Source organism: Microtus pennsylvanicus, chromosome 2 (genome assembly GCF_037038515.1).
Source record: "Microtus pennsylvanicus isolate mMicPen1 chromosome 2, mMicPen1.hap1, whole genome shotgun sequence".
Taxonomy (NCBI): domain Eukaryota; kingdom Metazoa; phylum Chordata; class Mammalia; order Rodentia; family Cricetidae; genus Microtus; species Microtus pennsylvanicus.
Window position 1 is genome coordinate 59,152,714 of NC_134580.1, and position 21,053 is coordinate 59,173,766.

At 38.5% G+C, this 21,053-nt stretch overlaps 1 protein-coding gene across 14 annotated transcripts in view; it reads right to left on the minus strand.

The window, feature by feature from the left end:
• The window catches only part of Oxr1 (oxidation resistance 1), a 366,376-nt gene that overhangs the window by 24,648 nt on the left and 320,675 nt on the right, over nt 1-21,053 (minus strand). For 12 of the 14 annotated variants that reach the window (XM_075961070.1, XM_075961075.1, XM_075961077.1 and 9 more), the window contains 3 exons: nt 17,744-18,495; nt 12,233-12,401; nt 10,321-10,483 (listed from right to left, as the gene is read on the minus strand). In XM_075961070.1, the coding sequence (XP_075817185.1) occupies nt 10,321-10,483; nt 12,233-12,401; nt 17,744-18,495 (1,084 nt within the window). Of the gene's footprint in view, nt 1-5,266; nt 5,574-10,320; nt 10,484-12,232; nt 12,402-17,743; nt 18,496-21,053 lie in introns of those variants that run through there. The other 2 variants (XM_075961082.1, XM_075961081.1) reach the window with 2 other exon arrangements.

A 21,053-nucleotide genomic window follows, 5' to 3' on the forward strand; every position in this document is an offset into this window, starting at 1 on the left:
TCATTTGTGATGAAAACAATCAGCAACCTAGAAGCACAGAAGATAAAGAACATATAAAAAGAATAATCCTATCATTATCATCATGAACAATAGGGAGACCCAAGATTTTTTTGTATTAAGACCTGGAGAAAGGCAAAGAGATCCCCCTCATCTATTCTATTCAACAGCTTACAGGATATCCTCAAAACACAATGAGATAGGAGACATGCAGGTAAAAGAGAAAAACCCATCTTTGCTTTTAAAAAATGCTATGGATTGTGAATAAAGAAAATCTAATAACAACTGAACACTTCTGGGGTTAATAAACAGCAGCGGTGTTTCCAGCATACCAGGACAATTTACAAAAATCAAGTCCTTGCGATTAACATCATTTATTTTAGTTCCAAGTTATGAAGTACTTAGGCCTAGACCTAACGATGAGTACGGAAGATTGAACATGAGGGACAGTGTGAGATCCCGATGAAAAAAAGGAAGGTTTAAGCAAATGGAGACGGTCTGTGTTCATGGGTAGAAAGATACAGTCAAGGTCACTAAGGTACCCACCATTCCCCAGTTCAGCTACTGTTGCAACACAAGTCCAATTCTAATTAAAACCAAGTGATTCTGCAGCTACAAAGTATTCAAAAGTTGACCTGGAAGGTTCATGTGGAAAGACCCAAAACAGCTGAAAAACCAATGGCAAACACCTGGAGCACGGATGCTTCCCTCTTGGATGCTCCTCTCTTTAGAGACTTGTCATTAAATCACAGGAAGCAAGAGAATACGGCTGGCGGCCAGCAGACGCTCCATGGGAGAGAACGGAAATAAACCCACACAAATATGGTGACTGATTCTGGCGACAGAGGAAGGGAGAGAATGAAATGAGGAGGGTCAGTCACTACCACAGAGACCAGGCTGACAGAAGACGAGAGAAAAAAGTTCTTGCCTTTGAAAAATTCAACAGATTAGCGACCCAAATGGAAAAATGCAAAAGTGTAAGACTCAAGGTAACCAAGGGTTTGAAAAGTTATTTTTAAATGGAATACCAAAAGAATAATCATGAATCAGAAATTTTAGGAGTTAGATGATTAAAAACTAAAGCTTTTATGAAGGCAAGCCACAAACGGTATCCTTTCTCCAATATATATCACTGTAAAAGACCTGTTATCAAGAATAAGTGAAGTATCCAACTTAAATAGTAGGTACCAGTATGTGTTTGTAGGGATGGACAAACCCCAACAACAGGATTTGCACTTACTGCTGGATCAGTTCCAAATGGGAGAGCTTCTCTCTCTGGTGTTTTTCATAAAACTGAACATGCTCTTACCCCGATTCGGGCTCCCTGTGAGACTTGAAGACGTGTGTACACAGAATCTGGAGGTTGGCTGCGTTTGTGATAAGTGCTCACAGCACACAGCACGGCAGAAGCAGTCAGCGAGTACAGAAACTCAGATATCCATACGATGGAGTATTACGGAGCGGTCTTAAATGCATATCGCTAAGAATCCCAACTATATTATTTCCACTACATGACTGAAAAATACCACCTTCCAGCAACAGTAGGAAGTTTCGAGAGGGAATGAAGCATGAGTATCTACCTCCTCAGCAGTTTCTAGTGCAGTCAAAGTGTACTGCGGTTCTGTAACTCCTCACTTGTAAACACCCATAAAATACACAGTGCAGAAGGGAATTCTAATGACACCCATACACTTGGGCTCACCATAACACGTCAGTATTACTGCACTAACTTTTAGCTAATGTGCCCACCAATGACATGCAAATAGTGGGGGAAATTGAAAAAAAAAAAGAGTGTATGAGAACTGCTTCTTGTTTTTCTATAAACCAAAAAAATCACTGCCTGCAAGATATGCTAGAGCGATGGTGGCCATGAAGCTGGCAGAAGTCAATCAATATCTGACTCGACTTAAGACCCACTCCACCAGAGGAACTCATCCTTGACATTAAACAAGAATAGATAGCCTGGGAAGACAGGGTAGAACAAAATACTACTGTTTAAACAATAAAGGGCAAGAAATGACTCTTAATGACACTGTGCTGTGCTCATGGGTGAGTGCTTTGTTCAGCCGGCATCAGGGAAGTTCTCCTGCAGCAGTGGGAACAGAGACCAGAGCCAGACACTCTGCAGAGTGGGAGAGCATGAATACTCAGTCCCAATGGGATGCCTCCACCAAAACCCTCTCCTTGGGGCTCAGGGAACCCTAAGGCCGAGGAGACAGAAAGAGTATGCTCTGTGCATATGTTACGGCTTTCAATATAGTGCTTTTTATGGGACTCCTGAGTGTGTGAACGAGTAGGTCGGTTTTTTGTGCCTTCTCTTGGGCTCTTTGCCTTTTGTTTATTTGTTCTGTCCAATTCTCATGTGCTAGTTTTTGTTTTATATTATTGCATTATATTTTTATTATATTTCATTTATAATTGTCCCAAAAAATAAATTTGGGGAAGATGACATGAGACACAAAAATCCCACATAAACAAATGTAATGAAAAAGTGATACTATAATTTTAATGTTGGTAGAGAATCAGATCTTTATTTTATCCTTATGCTATATAATGTATAAACCTAAGATAAACTTTTCAACTACTTAGTCAAATGCAAACGTCCAATGCTAGTATGAGTGAGTTCCTTCAATTAAGTTGTGACTGTCCATAGAGCAGAAGACACTTTAGGGACCGTACGGCATATGCTAAGTAGTTCCCATCATTCCAGGTGGGCAGCACGACAATGCAGAAAGAATACTGGTTATTCTTTATAGCTTCTTATAGCTTTGTGAACCTGAGGAACCTCAATCTACTTCCTGGTTTCTCCAAATGGAAATAATATTCAAAACACATCTTCCCGTCTTTCTACTCTGAAACTGTGAGCAGGAAGAGCAGACACTTCAGGGGCAAGGACAGGGCACCCAGAGTGAAGGCCTTACTCTAAGCTGAACCGTTGTAGTAAGAAGTCCCTGATTCGTGCATAAAAGAGACGCGATAGGTTAACACTTAAAGGTGTTGCACAGATGACAAAGGGCAACTCAGGCTGGGTATTTAGAATAACACTCAAACACAGAGCTGGCTGCAGTCGTTATCTCCATCACGACGACAATCATCCCAGTCTGCGATGACAGATTTCACAGTTGATGTGCGGCTACTTTGGGAGTCAGTGTGTGAGCTAAGTCTGCTGTGGTTCCACATACAAAATACCAAATTAAAAAAAAAAACTGTCTTTTTCACATGAGGACAACCTAAAATAATCAAAATGGTGAAAATGCATTATTAATAAAAATAATAATGCTGATATATAATGCTGAAGATGAATTAAACTAAGCCTAAATTTTTATCAAATACTTTCCAGTAAGTTAAAGTTTACTGATAGACATCAAAAAGGTAAGAATTGGCACAAGTGTCTATCAAATACATAAATAGCTCCAAGCAAATCAATGACTGGAAATTAAAGTTGAAGATGTCAAGCATGAATTTTAAAAGCAGCCTTAAGGCTAAAAAAAATTAAAAGAAATGAAAGGAATAAAAATAAAAGCAAACATAATTGGATAATATGATTCTCATGGAAGCTAAGTCTCAAAGGGTTAATTTTATCCCACACATTTTGTCTGAGGCACCGTCTACCTACTATTTTCAATGATTATTAAGATAATGTTTATCTACCTTGCATATGTATGAAGGTACCAGGGTGCATGTGTGGAGGTCAGGGGAAAGTTTTCAGTAGTCAGCCTTCTCCTTCCACTGCATGGGTCCTGGAGACTAAAGTCAGATCACCAGGTTCTGCAGCAAGTGTCTTTACCCACCGAGCCATCCTGTCAGCCCTGGTAAAATGTGTGAGTTCCTTTAGCTCATTCATAGCATCTGGTTAACTTTAAGGTCAAATTTGACAGTACATACACCAGTATTTAGAATACTGTCACTGCTGATCTAAATATATGACCACATTCTTAGCAGCTCTGTAAGACAGTTTATCACTGAAGTCCTTCTGTATAACTATCAGATGTGGAAAAGACAGGAAGCATGCTAAGGAGCAGTGACACAGAGAGAAGAGACGTCAGCTTTCCTGTGCTCTGAAACTGTTCTCTCAGAAGAATATGTTTGTTTTGCTTTCAGTTTCGACACAGAAGTGCCTTGATAAGAAGTCAAGACTCTCGGCCACCCTTTACAAACCCAAAGCTCTTCTCCTTTCTACACTCCTAGATCCACCCGACTCAAGCAGGAAAACTGGGCACTGAGCTTGATACAAGTGAGGACACACGCTACTACCTAGAAAACTGTCCCTAAGTGAGCTGGAGAAGTGAAGCCTCGCTAGCTGCGGCTGAGTCTTGCCACCAATTTCACCTTAGTCCAGAACACTCCACGCTGGCCTCCTCATCTCACTAGTGCATGTGTGGACACCACAGACACAGGAAAGCTGAGGACCAGTACGAAACAGAGAAAACCACCTGAGTTAAAAATCCCCAAAGGTGCTTCTTCCAAGCAGAAGACTTTGTGATGTGGGGCATCATGCTGACCTAGGAAGTTCAAAACACCACAGTTTCCCTAAATTTATAACTTAAAATATTTTAAAAATTAATGGTAGGTATCATTTAGCTTAAAAATTAAATGGTAAATGAAACATTATGAATACCTTTATTGCTCTTACTTAAAAACTTAAAAGACTTAGCTAAATAGTTAATCTGATAAGTTATATCACAAATTTAAAAATTAATATTCTGAGGTGTTTATACCATTCAGAGCTGATGTAATAGAAAATGAAAAACCTGAAATTATAATTAAAAACATCAATAAAGGGGTTTTGTCATATCTGACATGCTTATCATTGAGGAAGTACAAAGACGCTTCCTGAGTCGCTTTACAAACCATTCTTAGACGACAGAATAGCAGCATTTTCTCAAGAGCTCCCAGTAATTTATAACCGAATCCATTAAGTAAAATTTAGTCTCACCCTCTTCTCTTAAACAAGGAAAACAATTGAGAGTCCTTTCCTACAAGATTAAGTTTAAATGAAGAAAACATTAAGGCAGTATTAAATATTTTCTATCTTGCTTTTTAAGTGAATAAAAAAATCTATTTTTAACAAAGCAAAATTCTAGCAACATATTAATCCCCTTTTGAAAGATATTTAGAATTCCTAATTATATCTTAACAGTATTTTCGCAATCACATAGTTTTTACTCTATAAATACTGTTTATGCAGTCAAGCACTAGGTAAGTCTGTACAATGGCACTAATACAAGACTGGCAGAGAGAGAAACTGCAATGACTGATCAGCATTTACCAGGGTGTATTTATGGTTCACTGGCTGATGTCTTCTCCCCTTTTTCCCATACCAGAGACGGGACATTTCCTTCCCAGGTCACATTAAGCTTCAGCAAATCACGGAAGACCTGTTCTCAAAAGCATTCTTCCTCTGTCAAAGATACATTTTCCAGCACCAGAGCCCTGCCACAGTGACAAAACAGTATGCTGGCAGCACAGCCGTGATTGACATGGCAGAGAGCTAATCACTAAGTAGTATCCATTGAACAGATAGTCCTGAGTGGAGACTGTAAAGCTGGGGAGGGAAGACAGTGTTTCCCATGCTTAAGTTCGGTTGCACTGCACCCAAGTGTGCTAAGAAAGGGCTCAAAAGTTTAAAGACACAGAGCACATATTTCCACAGCACTAACAGATACGCTGAATACAAGCAATGCATTGTGTACAACGTCCAGACTTCCTCCCGAACCGCACATGTGACTGCAGTTAACCCTGCACTCTTTGTTCATAGAGTTCCACAATTCTTTCCTATTTCCTTTTGCTAGACTTTTGTTCTTTACAGCTAATAACCCTATAAAATTTAACTTTATGGGGTATTCATAGATAAGAAACTCATTTTAAAGTGTTTTCTAGCATATTATTTACTGAAAGATAATCGTATTTACTGTGTCTACATATGCTACCCTTCATTAATAAGTGTATTATGGAATATAAGTAGAAGCTTATTTTTTAAAGATTAAGTACAAAGTATAACTACATTTAATTTAGATGTAAACTAAAATTACCTGGCATTCAGTTTTATCTATACTATAATGGTAATGTCCAAATATTTCTTTCATTTTAAGGCAAACTTGCTCTCCTACTAATGGCTATGTGTAATACACAATGCCATCTCCTCAAATACGCGGTACTCGAGTACACACACGTGTGCCCCACTGAACCCAGCACACCCTGCAGTTATTACTCCCTTCTCTGTATGCCAGCCGCGCCCCTCCCTTTACTTTCCACCACACCCCTTAAACATGAAATACGCTGTGGTCACAGTCCATCCCCTAACACCACTCCCCAAAACAAAACCATCAACAAAACTGAAAAAAAATCAGGGAATATTTTAAAAACCTGCCTAACTACTAGACAATCTTTCTCAAACATGAAAACAGGTGCTTCAAAATGAAGAGTGCTCTGAAAAACAAAGCCAAGCCCAGCATAGCCGATAAAAGACTCTCTTATTTTTTGACAGTTTCAACTGAATGTGCATTTTGATAACGAGGCTGAGAAGAGATTAGGAAACCTTTTTGTTTGTACTTTAATATACTAACTCAATTTTAATATACATGTACGTAGTTCTTTAATAACAATAATGAGATGCATTTAGGAAAATAAAAATAATCCAGCTGTTTGGCAGACACCATGTTAAATATGCAGCTTCAGTCCTCTGCATGGTTTTTATTAGAAGCTGCAGCAGTATTAAAACAGTGTTTTTCTTTGGAAAATCTAATGACTGCAGTGATAACTCTACTTGATGATATAATCAAGCTTAATGGTGTAGAAAAAAAAACATTAGGTTAAATATTTACATGTATATAATCAAACTGAAGAACACTGGAAGTTATAATCAAAATCAACATACAAATAATTTGAAAATTTAAGCCAAAAGGTAGGTAATAGACTGTTCTGAAGAATCCTTTGGGAACTTATGTCATAAGCACACAACATATTATATTTATACTAAAATGAATGACTTGACCTTTGAGTGACTGAGAAATTCTAAGTATTATCAAACACCGGAAAAAGAGAATCAGGATCTAATAAACCAAACACAAAATGAAACAACAATTTATCAACACTTAGGCAAGGGATAAAAGTAGAGAATAAGCCAGAGCCTTTTCTTCTAACAACAATGATTTAAAAAACGAAACCCCAGTTATGGAGATGGGACAGTTGGCAATGGTGCTTGCAGCCTGACGACTGATTCCTGGGACCCACATGGTGGGAAAACCAACTCCTATAAATAGAATCGATGATACTTCTCAGATCCCTTTCAATAATGCAGTGATTACTCTGATGTATAGGGGATCTCACTGTCGAAATGTGGCTCAACTTTCCCCCTTTTGTTGGAGAGGTGTTCTCCTGGTCAGCTTGCCTGGCTCACATATAATCTCTAACACTGCACTTTCTTCTAATGTTCCCATACTTTTAATGCTGAAATCCCTGCCTTTTCTTGTTGAAGCTCTTTGAAGATGTCTTTAAAGTTTTCCTACCCAAACTACACATCCCAGCAACTTTGGGTGCCTTGACTTACAATCATTTAACCAACCCTAGAGTAATGCTGAAGATATCGACAAAGATAAATAACCAAGTTAAGGGAAATCGTTCTGTTCTGGGAGAAGATTAAAAGGAAAGACAAGTAAGTCTTTCCACAACACAGTCATATGTCCAAAATTGGGTTTTTGTTATTAATATTCCCTACAAGAAGGAGTAAAGGTGAATAGATCAAAGCCAATAACAAAGAACTCCTAACAGACTTCCAGGCCAGCAGTTTTCTATCACTGACCTTAAACAAGAGACTGGTATAAGATACAAAATGAGAAAAACCAGACGGCAGCAAAGTATACTTGCTAGCTTATGATTTCATACTCAGATTTCATAAAGTTTGTAGTTGAAAAGGATAATTGTGCATACAAGTTGTCCAAGCAGTCTGAAAGAAATCTGGTAACAGGGTGAAGAATCAGCTTTTCAGTCTTAAGGCTCCTCTTCCTTAGTCGCATTACCCATATTCAAGACCTTCACAGCCACAAACAAGAGGTAGCTGCTGCATTAGACCACTCTTTCCAGACGGTTTACAAATGGAACTTTTCCTGCTACTTTTTGTTTTTTGGGGGGGAAATTTTCCTAGGACAAATGAGGAGATATATAAACTTTAAACTGTAAGTTATAATTCTCAATTTCCCCCCAGAAACTGAAGCCATTTCTTTGATTCAAAACAGTCAGCAGTGGGGATGGTAAGATGTAGCCAGGTAAGGTGCTTGTTAGGTAGAAAAAAAAAAAAAAACCTAACTAACTAAATTTGGGAGCTTGGAGCCTCAGAAGCCATATAAGGACCAGGTGACAGTGAGGACTGCCTGTAACTTCAGCTTCAAAAATTGAGATGGGGATCCCCAGAGCAAGCTAGGTGTGGAGGCAAGCAGTGTCTGTGAACTCTGGGTTGCACCGAGAGGTACTGCCTTAAAGAATGAGATAGAAGAGCAGTCAGAAAATTCACATCAACCTCAGCTTCTGCATATACATATTCAAACACAGTCCACACATATGCAAACATACACACATTCACATACAAGCACACAACACATGCTTCCACATGAAAAGAAGAAAAAAAAGTGTCAGTAGTTTTCTATTTCTAAACTTAAGTGACCCAGCCAACATTGGGAGAAGTTCTCGATTCTCTTTCTGGATTAAAAATACTGCCACTGACCATTTTACCGCCCCGTTTAGAAACTTCGTCACGGCCTAGCTGCCATTAAATCCTCATCATTTCTTAGCATCTTTTACCAACTTATTTCCTCTGTGGTAACCTACTTTCAGCTGCTGCTACCTTAAAACTTGTACACATCTTTGGAATTCTGGACACATTTACCTTCTGAGAATAAGAACACAGCTGGAACCCATGGTAACCATGTGAACCCACCTACTATAAGTGGAAACATGTGCCCAGCACTCTCCAGAGATTTCCTTCCTGCCTCCTCCCTATGCCTCAGTTTCCAGGAACCATGAGTCCATGGACTTCAGCTACTTCTGTTCTTCTGACATCAGACCTTCCTCTGTATTCCATCCATTAGCTATGGCATTCATCCATGCAGCTGCTTACATCACTAGGCTGTGATTGGTCTATTACTTAAAATTTGATAAATATCTGCAAATATACCCATCTATTCTGCTGATAGTAACTCAGGCCATTACTAATTTGGAGCTAGAATTAAGATTAATACTTTTATTTAAATATTGAAATAAATGTACACTATACTATTTTCTTTCCCTTCATCATATTGATGACATAGTAAATGAATGTTGTACATAACACACAATGTTAGACAAAAAATCAGGAACACAGCTTGAACAGAAGACACACCATGTACATTTTAACCCTTATACATGCTAAGGGCATGTATACCTTAATCATTATACATGCCAAGTGCATGCACGGTAAATTCATATTACACAAATAGTCACAAGCTTTAACCAAATGGATAATAAAATCCAACTCTATTTATTATCACATTTTAGCATCTGCTCTGTTTTCTAAAAACATCAAGAAGAGATTAAGATAAAAATACCAAAATAATAAAAATGTTATTATTCTATCAACGTTCCAAGATAAAGCATATAAAATCACATAATCTTAATACTTTTTAATCTATGGGAGGCTTTTTAAAGAGTTTATCAGTATTAACTTGGACACTGCTTAAAAATTCATTAAAGTTAAACACATAAAAACTTTTTTAAAATACAAAATTAGCACCAACTTCCTGCTGTCACCTTAGTATCACTGAATTCAGGTCAAGACAATGCTTACTTGGTGTGAAACTTGGAAATGGCAGCTAATTTTTCTAAATGCACTAAATGAGCATTCTTTCATGTATAAGAAAAAAAAGACAGATGAATCAAACAGGAAATTTTTTATGACAGTATAATAGCAATTAATGTTATTTCTATTTTAGCCATGTTGTCTTCCTTTAAATATGTTAAAATACATCTAAAAATTTTAAGGTGAATAGATCAAAGCCAATAACAAAGAACTCCTAACAGACTTCCAGGCCAGCAGTTTTCTATCACTGACCTTAAACAAGAGACTGTTTAAGTATCCTTAAAGATCCAATATTTTAATGTAAAAGCAGAGTGACAGAGAGCATTACGTTACCACTCAGCTTCATTCAGAAAACACGTATGTGCATGGACGGTCAGCTAGGCCTTCAAAACCCTGCTTTTGTGCCATGGGTTCTGCAGTTTGTGGAGTTCCGTAAGGCCATAAGTCACACAAGGCAAAGGAAGTTAACAGAGCTGATGGCGTCTCACTCTTACCTCCCATTCTCTGGCTGCTGCGTCAGCTGCAGGATCTTCGTTTGCTTCAGACTCCTCAATCTTCTTGACGACTATGAACCCAGGCTCTCTGGTATATTCACCAGTATCTTCTGCATAGATTTCCGGACTCCACTGAATGAAGAAGGCATACAAGTGCTCTGTCCTGTTAGAGCGAATGGTTATTAATAGGCCTAGTATTATCTGCTATTAGCAAAAGTTAAAAGACTATATTTGTAAAATGTTTTGACAGAAGTTGAAGACTTTATTAAATAGTAAAGCCCACTATCAGGGAGACATTGTCTTTGAAAACGGATTTAGCTATCATTTGTCAAGTTCTAAACACATATCGCACTAAGACTTTCATTGGAAGGCTTGTCACTATACCAACTGCAGTGCGATGCTTTCCTATGTAAAGACGCTAGTAGTGGGAAGGAACTCACACAGCATCCAAACTGAAGCGGCAGGACACAGTAAATCCTTGCTTCAGCGGTTGATGATCTAATCTTCCCATATCTGCTTCCTCTTTCTGGTATTTTTATAACTGCAGTCAATTGTACTGGCTGCTGTACTATGCAATAAACATGTTCAAAGATCAAACGTCTATGTGCTTCCTGGCTTTAGTTAGCATGGAGAAGTGAACTACAAAACTGAGCTAACATGGACCAACCAATAGCAACGGCTCTAAGAAGGATGCATCCACCTCATGATCTAAAATGTTATGTGACACCTGACATATGAAAGGGCAGCAAGTTTTACCTTCCAGGCAATTAGTCACTATCAACAATTCTCTTACGTTTTCTGTCTATGATAATGCCCAAAATTCCAATAATAATAATATTAATAAAAGCCAAGGTACATCTTAAGTATGACTTGCAATGAAATTTCTAACCTGGGTACTGAGATGGTGATGCAGTATTAGTATTAGGAGGGCTGACAACCCTTCCAGTTAAGGTTACAACATTAGGTCTGGAACCAAGAACAACACTAAAAACAAAACTATATCTAAAAATTAAGAAATAACCAAGAATAATAAAAATGAAACTTTTTATGTTAGATTTCACTAAACAGTTACATTTTCACTATAATCACTTTAATCCCACTCTCTTATTCTCTAGGATCTGTTTCTTTGAAGTAGTGAATTGTGCAAATCAAACTGTTTTAATTACTAAACTCCCATTTTAAAAAGGAAGCACACATTATCTGGTGTATCTGGCAGTTGGGAAGGAGGGGAAGTGCGGACTATGGGATTTCCAAGCCGCACCACTCCTCCTGCACCTCCACCTGATTAGCTCTCCACTGGCAGGGATGCACTACAGATAACCCAACCCGTCTTCTGCTTCAGGGGTGTTTTCCCAACCAGGAAGTAAGGGAATACCCCAACACATTCAGTTTCTTTAGGAGGGCGTTATTAAAGTATAAACACTCATGCTTATCAACTTTGGCAATGATGCTAGGAATAATTCTAAATAAAAAGTCGCTTTTGTGAAACCCTGTCTCAAAACAGGAAAAAAAATAACTATACATCCTTCAAGAAGGCTGTGTTGATACATTCATGAATCATCAGTCTAAGATACTATATAAGTACTTTACTGTTAAAATATTCATGTTCCAATGTTTTTCAGTAAGCTAAATATGAAAATTTTAAAGGCATAAACTAAGAAGTATGAGATAGTAGCTGATTTCCATAGATTAAAACCGCCTTGCTGACTTACAGCAGAGGACAGCCGTGACCGTGCAGGGACCAGGGCAAACTGTCCCGTCCCAGCCTTTCTGGGCTGGAATTAAAAGTGTACACCACCATGCCCACTTACTTTTAGTCAGGAAATGGAGGCTTTTAGGACTTTGATTCTGGTGTTGTGATCTATAAAGGAATCTTGTAGGAAAAGCAGAAGTTTCAACGTTTTTAACTTACCTTTCTTGTGGCACTGCAAACCAATATTCATGTTTCTTATCTCTCTGTGCATACTGCTGCATGGTAGCACTGGCTTGAGACACAAAGGTTTTCCTCATCGGCTTTCCAACTCGGAGACACAAGAATTTGTGTAATCGATGCCTTCTCTTATCCTTTAGAAGTGAAGACCCTGGAAGGGTTATGTAAGCGGTGTCCATTCAGTCATAAAGTATACCCAAGTGTCTCAGATGAAGTAATTTTACATTCTGGTTCCAGATTATAAAATAATGTATTTTACTGGTACTTGCACATATTCAATTAATTAACATTTACTTATTTATTTATTGGCATAGAAGATCTAGTTACTGAAATAGCAAGATTAACTGAAAGAGTCAAGTTAGTGAACTAAAATTTTGCTGAGGGCTATTAGGAAAAATGCAAAATCTCAGACTTTTCAATAAGTTGTTAACAACAGCTATGCTGAATTACATGTATCTGTAAAGCATTCTGTAGATTCTCTGTTAATCTTTTAAAATTACACCTAGGTCACTATACAGAATGTATAAATGGCTATTTTAATATGGCTATTCAAATATAAAAATTAATGTAATCTCCAGTCTTTACATACAAAGGTGTGAGAAATCAGCACTATACTACTAGCTGCAGAGCAACATTGGACGGCTCATTATGTCTAAGTTATCTCCAACCAGAGGCGTACATTATTTGGAGTCTGACAGCAGGATTAAGTCTGTGAACAAGGACACTGATTAGCTTGCTTCAGCGCAGCCCCAGCAGGAAAGTGCGCTGGAGAGACATCCCCTGCCCCGGCAGAAAAGTACAAAGTGCACAACCTGCCTGCCCCAGCGTGAGCCACTGGTTAGAAGGAGGAATGTTGGCCGCTCCTGTTCTTTACATTATTGTATGCTACAGTTTACTATTTATCACAATGATTCCATCTTATGAAATAATAAACTTCAAAAAGCTTTAATATTTCCATATTATACACTATTGCTACTAAAAATGGCCATTTAAAACTAATGTTTTATTAAAAAGAGGAAACCAATGGTACAACTCAAAAAAAACTATATCAAAGTGCCTACTTATTTTCTTCTTTTGGCATGTGGCTATAATAATCTATTATATATTAATTCTCATAGCCTATAAAATTATATATTTAATATATTTATATATTTAATTGAACAGAAATTAGTTTCTAACCATTTTCAAAGATTTAAAAAAATACATAAACCAAATACTCTATATAAAGATCTTAATGCCAGTGTTACTTATACCAAAGGGAGTAGCCATCTGAACAGTCTGAATTGCTAAGAACAACAGGCAAATGGTTGGATAAATGATAAGACTGATAAAACCACATTTTGACAAAACTATAACGTAAATACAAAGGTGAACACCACACAATGCTAAGTGAAATGAAGCAGGAAATAGCAATACATACAGTACAATCCTGAATTTATACTCATATCTGTATGTACACATAGACTCCATTATCAATCAAAACCAAAATGCCTGCCAAAGACCTGTAAGGATGTTAATACTAGTTGATCATCATTGGTAATAAATTCCAGATAATTTTATAAATTGTGTTATAACTTCTTGTATTTGACAATGTTCCTAATAAGTGTTCATTGTGTTCTGAATAAAGAAAAAAATACTGTAGAAAAAAGTTCAGCCTTTAAAGAAATTGCTTTGAATAAATGCATTTCTTAAAAACTAATAACTTAGGTTTTCAAAGTATCTCAGTGGGATGATACAAAAAAAAATCAGTATTTTAAAAGCTGAATGTTGAGTCTGTAGCACATATGTTGGAAGACGGAGGGAGGACCAAGTCCTTCTGGGACAGAAGAGACCTTATCTCAAAGGAATACTTCTATTTCTTAGGCTTTTGAGACATTCCCTTGCTGGGCAGACGAGGCTGGCCTCAGCACTAAGGGAGTCTTCTTGCCGCTGCCTACAAGGTGCTGGAATTACAAACAATTACCAGGGATGTGCAGCACGTCAGATCGGGCCAGACCTCCATGAACTGCTGGGGAGATGAAATGACACACAGCAACTATGGAAAACAAGTGGATTCTCAGAAAAGCAAACAGTTGTGTGATCTGGCAATTCCTCTTCTGGTATATGGGAATTACTGCCCCCTCACAAAATAACCATCCAAAGACTGAAAGGAGGGGCTATAGTGATACTTTATTTATGTTTTAATAAATAAAGCTTGCCTGAAGATCTAAGCCACTAGAGGTCAGGCAGTGGTGTCACACACCTTTATAACCCAGGATTTAGGAGACAGAGGCAGAGGGATTTCTGTGAGTTCAAGGCCACCCTGGGCTACACAAGAGCAAAGCAGAAACAGATTCAGGTGGTGGTGGCTCCCACCTTTAATCCCAGCACTAGGTGGGGGATGTAAAAATGGGAGGAAACAGAGCCTCAGGGCTCAGTCTGCAGCCGCCCAGCCTCGGTAGAGGTAAAACTTCTCTAGTGGCTTGGTTGTTTTGCTTTTCTGATCTTTAGTTCGAACCCCAATATCGGTCTCTGGATTTTAATTATTTGTGCTACAAATGCTGCCCAAACATTTCGCAAGTATTTCTACATTAAAAAAAAAAGGATTCTAAACAGACAAGAACAAAGTCAAACATGGCTTTTTGGGAGCAGTATTTCTTGGGTGGGCTCTGTTTGCTGGTGGCAAGCAGAGGCATGGCTCCTTAAGAGAGGCTTCCTAAGTCAGTTTTAGCAGCAAAAACCTCACAGTTCTTTTAAGAGGCTCTGCCACCAAAAGGTGTTTATGAGCAGCCACCATCAGGCTTCTTTGGACCTAGATACTCCACAGAGTTGCGGCAATAAATGTGACTTCTTCCAGTACCTCCGCCATGAAGCTCGACTCTCAAAAAGCTAAGAAATGGGGTGGAGCTAGCAGCCAAAGCCACAGCTTTAATCCTAGCCATATCACTTTAGCATTTGGTCAGAAAAAGACATATACAGTAAAGGCAAAATAAGACAAAAGAAAACAAAAGAAACAAAACAAAACAAAACAAACCTCTAAACAGTTTATACTGTGTTTAAAAATATAAATAGGTTTGGGAGAGAAAGTCCTTAAAAGAGAAACAGAGGAAGAAAAAAAGCCACATAAAGATGGAAAATATACAAAGAGTCTGGATACTGTATGCTATTGTATTGTCTTTGAATTGTTTTATTGCTGAGGAAGGAGCAATAGCAGCTAAAAGACACTTGACTTCAATGCTGGTGGATTAGTCCAAACAAAATTCAAAAATTAAAAGTTCAAGTCAAAAGATATGTCACTTTGGAGAAAAGATTTTTCTTTTGTTTCCATAGAAAATGAGAGGCTGTGGATTCATTCTGGGTTAAGAAAAATAAGGTTTGGTCAAGGAAGACCCCCTGAAAAATCTCAAATGGGGATGAATGGCCCTGACGATCCAATGTTTCAGAGCACCTCTGTTGGAGTTTCCTCTGAGTTCTACAGCCAGAGCAGCCTCAAGACTGCTGGCGTAGATGGTCCAGCCTCACAGAATACTAAAGTCAGGACCTGATTATAATCTTAAATTTTCTTGGACTCCCCATAGGAATATCAGCGCTCCGAATCAGCAGGAAGTAGCCTAGAAAACTATGCCCACATTCCCAAAAAATGATTACGGATGTTTGTCATTGTTTAGAGTATTAGTTACAAGTTGTTATGAATAATGATCAAGGAAAAAACTAAACAAAGGAGGTGAGATTCAGAGTTCTTGTGTTGAAAAGAAAAAAATAAGGGAATGCTGTGGAATAATCCTCTTATACATTGGAGAGATTTGTCACTTATATTAGTTTAATAAAACACTGACTGGCCAGTAGCCAGGCAGGAAGAAGAGGTGGGGAAACCAGACTAGAATTGTGGGCAGAGGAAAGACAGAGAGAGAGTCAGTCACCAGCCAGACACAGAGCAAGCAAGATGAGAATGCCTAACTGAGAAAAGGTATCAAGTCATGAGGCTAAACATAGACAGGAATTATGTATTAAAATAAGTTGTATGATCTAGTTAATAATAAGCCTTAGCTAATAGGCCAAATGGTTTATAATTAATATAAACCCCTATGTTTCTTTGAGTCTGAACGGCTGCAGGACCTGACAGGACAGAAACATTCACCTACAAGGGATTCCTTTTTATACAAACTTTATCACTGCAGGAGGATTTGCAATACTATCTATATGACTGGATTTTCTTAGCATTAATCAGAGACACCGTGAAACTGCTGGCAAACAACATTTATATGCAGAAATGTTAATTCTTTGGACTTCCAAGAAAAGGAAATTTTTCTTACACACACACACACACACATATACATATTCCTGAGCACATAAGTATAACCTACCCAGTTTGTATACAGCAATTAATGGGAAGAGAGGTCATGACTTTAAAAGAGAGCAAGAAGGAGCATAAGGGAAGGCTTAGAGGGACGAAAGTGAAGGGGAAAATGATGCAATTATATTATATAATCTCAATAATAAGAATAATAATAAAACATAGGAGATATTCAAGCACATTCATAATAGAGATGAATGGTGAAAGCATGATGCTGAATGAGACGTAACACAGAAACATGTGAATGGCCTGGAGTAAGGAGAATCCTGAGCACATACTGGTGATGACGGGGAAGGGCAGGAGTGACAGTTCACTGCTCAGTTACAGTCGTGTTTTCATAGATGCTGAAAGCTCCCAGGATGCATGCAGTGAAGAGTATCCAACAGTACGAATATGCTGATGGCCACAATTTGTAGAGCTCAAAATGGTTAAAATGGTTAATTTTATGATATGTCTATTTTATAATAAAAAAGTCAAAATGGTAAATTTAGCTTGTGTATTTCAGTAAATTGGTAAATTTAACTTTTGTATTGAAGTAGAATAAAAATCTGAAATTAAAGTAGTAACTAGAGTTCATATGGGAATTTATAAACAACTCTGCAACAGAACTGAGAATGTAACCAAGTTATCTGAGCCACAGTGTATGACAGATGGGCTCAGTACATTCGTAACAGAAGCTACTATGCTAATTCTCATATCAACAAAAACCTGAGCCAAGGAAGGAAGCTGAGCACCCTGCATGCTTGTTTTTAAAAGAAACCATCTAAGCAAAGAGAGGCGGGATTTTTATGTGGACAAAGAATCCTAACGGTGTCCAATGTTGTTTTCTAAAAAATTATATATTAAAACCTTGGCGGTTATAAACTGTAATTCAAATGTCAAATATGCGATGATAAAATCATACCAAGACCTTATGAAAGTAATCAATGTGTTACACAGGGCAGGTGCACATCATAAGACAAACTACAGAGAATGCAGAGAGTTAAACAAAACGATGTTCAGAGACTAGGCCCTGCATCAACACGCCCCCCAGAGTGACGTCACTCAAGGACCCTCTGACAGTCATTCTGACAGACCTAATCTGCAGCCTTTGATCAGAGAGGAAGGAAGAAAACAATGTGCAGAACACCAGACTGAATTCACACCTCCCTAACCCTTACCGTCCACACGTCCGTCCATGGGTGCACCTTGATGTTTCCCTTCTTTCTGGGACGCCTGTTGGATGCTGTCTCTTTGCTGCTTGGCTCGCTGCATCGAGTGGCTTTTCCAGAGTTTACGCAGCTCCTCTACTTCCGTCTCCGAGTCCCGCTTTTGCTGTTTCACCTGTCTCTCCTGAACAGTTTGCTTTTCCTTGAGTTCCACTGCCTCTCCAGAAGGTATGCTCCCTTCCCCTCCCTCTTGCTGTAGTGCATTTTCATGACGGAAAGAAGAATCCCGGTCACCATGACTTTTTACATCTATGCTTTGCTCTTTGGGGCCTGAGACTTCAAGTTTTTCTGTAGCCTTATCTCCTTCCTTAGTGGCGAGTTCAAGACTACTTAAATCAGTTTCATGAGATAAAGCCTCTTGGTTTGAAGAATGTTCGGTATTGGAATTAATGCGGTCAGGAATGTTAGGAGACTCTGACTTGACTGCCAACGACTCCACTTCAATCTGACTGACGGTTTGCACAGACTCTGAGGACGCGTCGGATGACTTATCCTGCCGCGGCTCAGAGAGGAGCTCCTCCCGGATGGGAGAGAGTTCTGACTCGGTGAAGACGTCCTCGGAGAGAGACTCCTCGGTGCTCCTGGGAGCCGTGCTGGCACTGTCATTACCCAGATCGCGGGCTCGCGAGTCCGTTTCCTCAGCAGCAATGCCTGTCATTTTCTTAGAATGGCAGAAGTCCCTTCCTGACAACTGATCTAGTTCTCTGTTATAAAATAAAATTAAAAATTACTAGACATTAAAACTGTAACATTTTACATTCCACAACCAAATAAAAAATATCATAGAAGCATTTCAAAATACGCAAAGTGTAGTCCTCAACAAAAATAGAAATACCATGTTTTTCACATACACCACATACTCACATCAAGAGTTTTCATCAACTGTTTACTATTGGGGAAACATCAATGGAAGATTTCTCTATAAATAACCTTCAACCAAGTTTGATAACTTAAATTCTTGATGAACTTATAACAGTGAACTAAAACTTTTATTGGTAGCACATAGAAAACTGGCTATTTCAGCCTATACCATTCATATGCAGTGCTTATTTATAGGAAATTAAACTAAAATACAAACTATAACGCAAAGGTTAAGAGCAACCTGAGGCCCAACATTTAAAGGAAATCCTAAGCTAGTAACTCAGAACAGTTCTAAGAGAATCTGTTCAGTTAAAGAACGAAGAAGTCAGAGGTGAATGCTTTACAGCCGGGTCTCATTTTCACCATCACTAGCATCTGTCAGGTAAATGCCAACGTCCACACATGGGAAGTTGTAGAAATAAGCATCATTGAGTAAGTCAGCAATTTAGACTGATGATTAAAGCTGCTTCATAATAATTGGGAATTATTTGAAGTCTCAGCAGCAAAGCATCAATATTTGACCATATATGACTAGAGAACAGAAATATGCCAGATAGAAAGACTAGAAAGTAAACCAACACAGAATAAGTGGCCTTCTGTGGATATTAAAGCTGATTAAGTCTCTTATTTAACTCTAGTGGTTTTCAAGTTTTTGTAACAAAACATATACTTTTCCAAGTGAGATGTGTAAAATGTCATTATTTTAAACATTTCGTTCAAGTGCCTTCTGTCTCTACTGGATTCATCTTTTTGTTTGGTTTTTCTTTTTTTTTAAATATGTATTTATTTATTATGTATACAATATTCTGTCTGTGTCTATGCCTGCAGGCCAGAAGAGGGCACCAGACCCCATTACAGATGGTTGTGAGCCACGATGTGGTTGCTGGGAATTGAACTCAGGACCTTTGGTAGAGCAGGCAATGCTCTTAACCTCTGAGCCATCTCTCCAGCCCTTTTTGTTTGGTTTTTCAAGACAAGGTTTCTCTGTTGGATTCATCTTTTAAGAAATATAGGCAGCTGAAGATAATGAATGTGAAATGGTGCCATCTATTGGTGATTTGCTTAAACTGCAACCACAGGGTCAAGGAACTGGACACAAGCTTCAGGAGATCTTGTTGATACATTTAACAGAACCAAGAGACTAGCTGTTAAAAATTTAAAAAAAAAAAAAAAGAAAAGTATTTAGGTCAATTTTCTAACCTGATATTAATATTCTGAATGGCTAAACATTAACGCTAGTGGCACTTAACAAAACACAGTTCAGAACAGCACCTTAGAAATCAATTCCCCAAACATTACAAAGAGGCAAACCATTAGCATCTTCGACTTTACTTCTGTAAACAAAATACTACCCTGCAAAACCATTCGCTGCACTCATCTTGCCTGAAGCCAAACCTTGATTTCAATTAACACATAAGTCAAGACTTAAGGGTATTTCTTCCCAGGTTGATAAAATGGTCATTTAAAGGTAAAGAGCACTTGGTCTTCCTGCAGCGCAGCCACACCTTACCCAGAAGATCATTCAGAAACTCAGTGTCAGGACAAGACGGCACCACTGAGCGGCGTTCCTCCTTCCCCTCAGAGCTAGTCCTTCGATCTGTGTCATTTCTACACTGAACCTCAGTGACTGTGGTTTGTTGGAGGTCTTGTTTTATTTTCCTGAAATTGGCTTTGACTGACAACTTAAAAATACAACCAGTAGTTTAGAATATTTTTTCTAGAAATTATTTGTTTCTAAAGATTATTTTACCAAGTCACAGAGCACTTGAGGCTGAAATGGACCCTTTTCCAAGACAGGGTTACCCTAACAGCGTTCACACTACCCGAGAAAAATAATTGCTCCTTTTTCCTTTATAATTCCTTTTTTAAACTGGCAATAAGAGTGTAAACCATCTGCTACCATTTAGGGTGAAGCCGTTTTCAAGTGGTTGCCAGTCACGTGCAGAGTGGGCGGGACTTCCTTTCTGTTACGCATCAACCCTCTTTCTCTCTGCTTTCCCTCGAATGCTCTATCTCCTTTCTCTCCAAGTCTTTTACATTTCTGCCGACTACTTGTATACACATTGCTTTTAAAGGCTTTGCCTAGAAGTGTGGTCTCACATCTATGTTATTCCATCACACTGATTCCCACATCAGGACATCCCCAGCTCAACTCTCAATTAGTGCCGCCTGTAGTTGTCTCTTTTGCGGTCTGCACTCCAGAAGGACAACCGTAACCGTACCGTAACCGACTATTGCGATGCCAGGCCTCATCCATGCCACACCCCAAACCCAATGCTATGCTTTAGGTCCCTTCATGGACATTAATAATATACACTAAGCTGGATTTTTTTATTTTGTGGCTAAATAACAGAGCTGAAAAGCATTGAGTTACATGAGTACTACAGCTTACTTGTCAAAT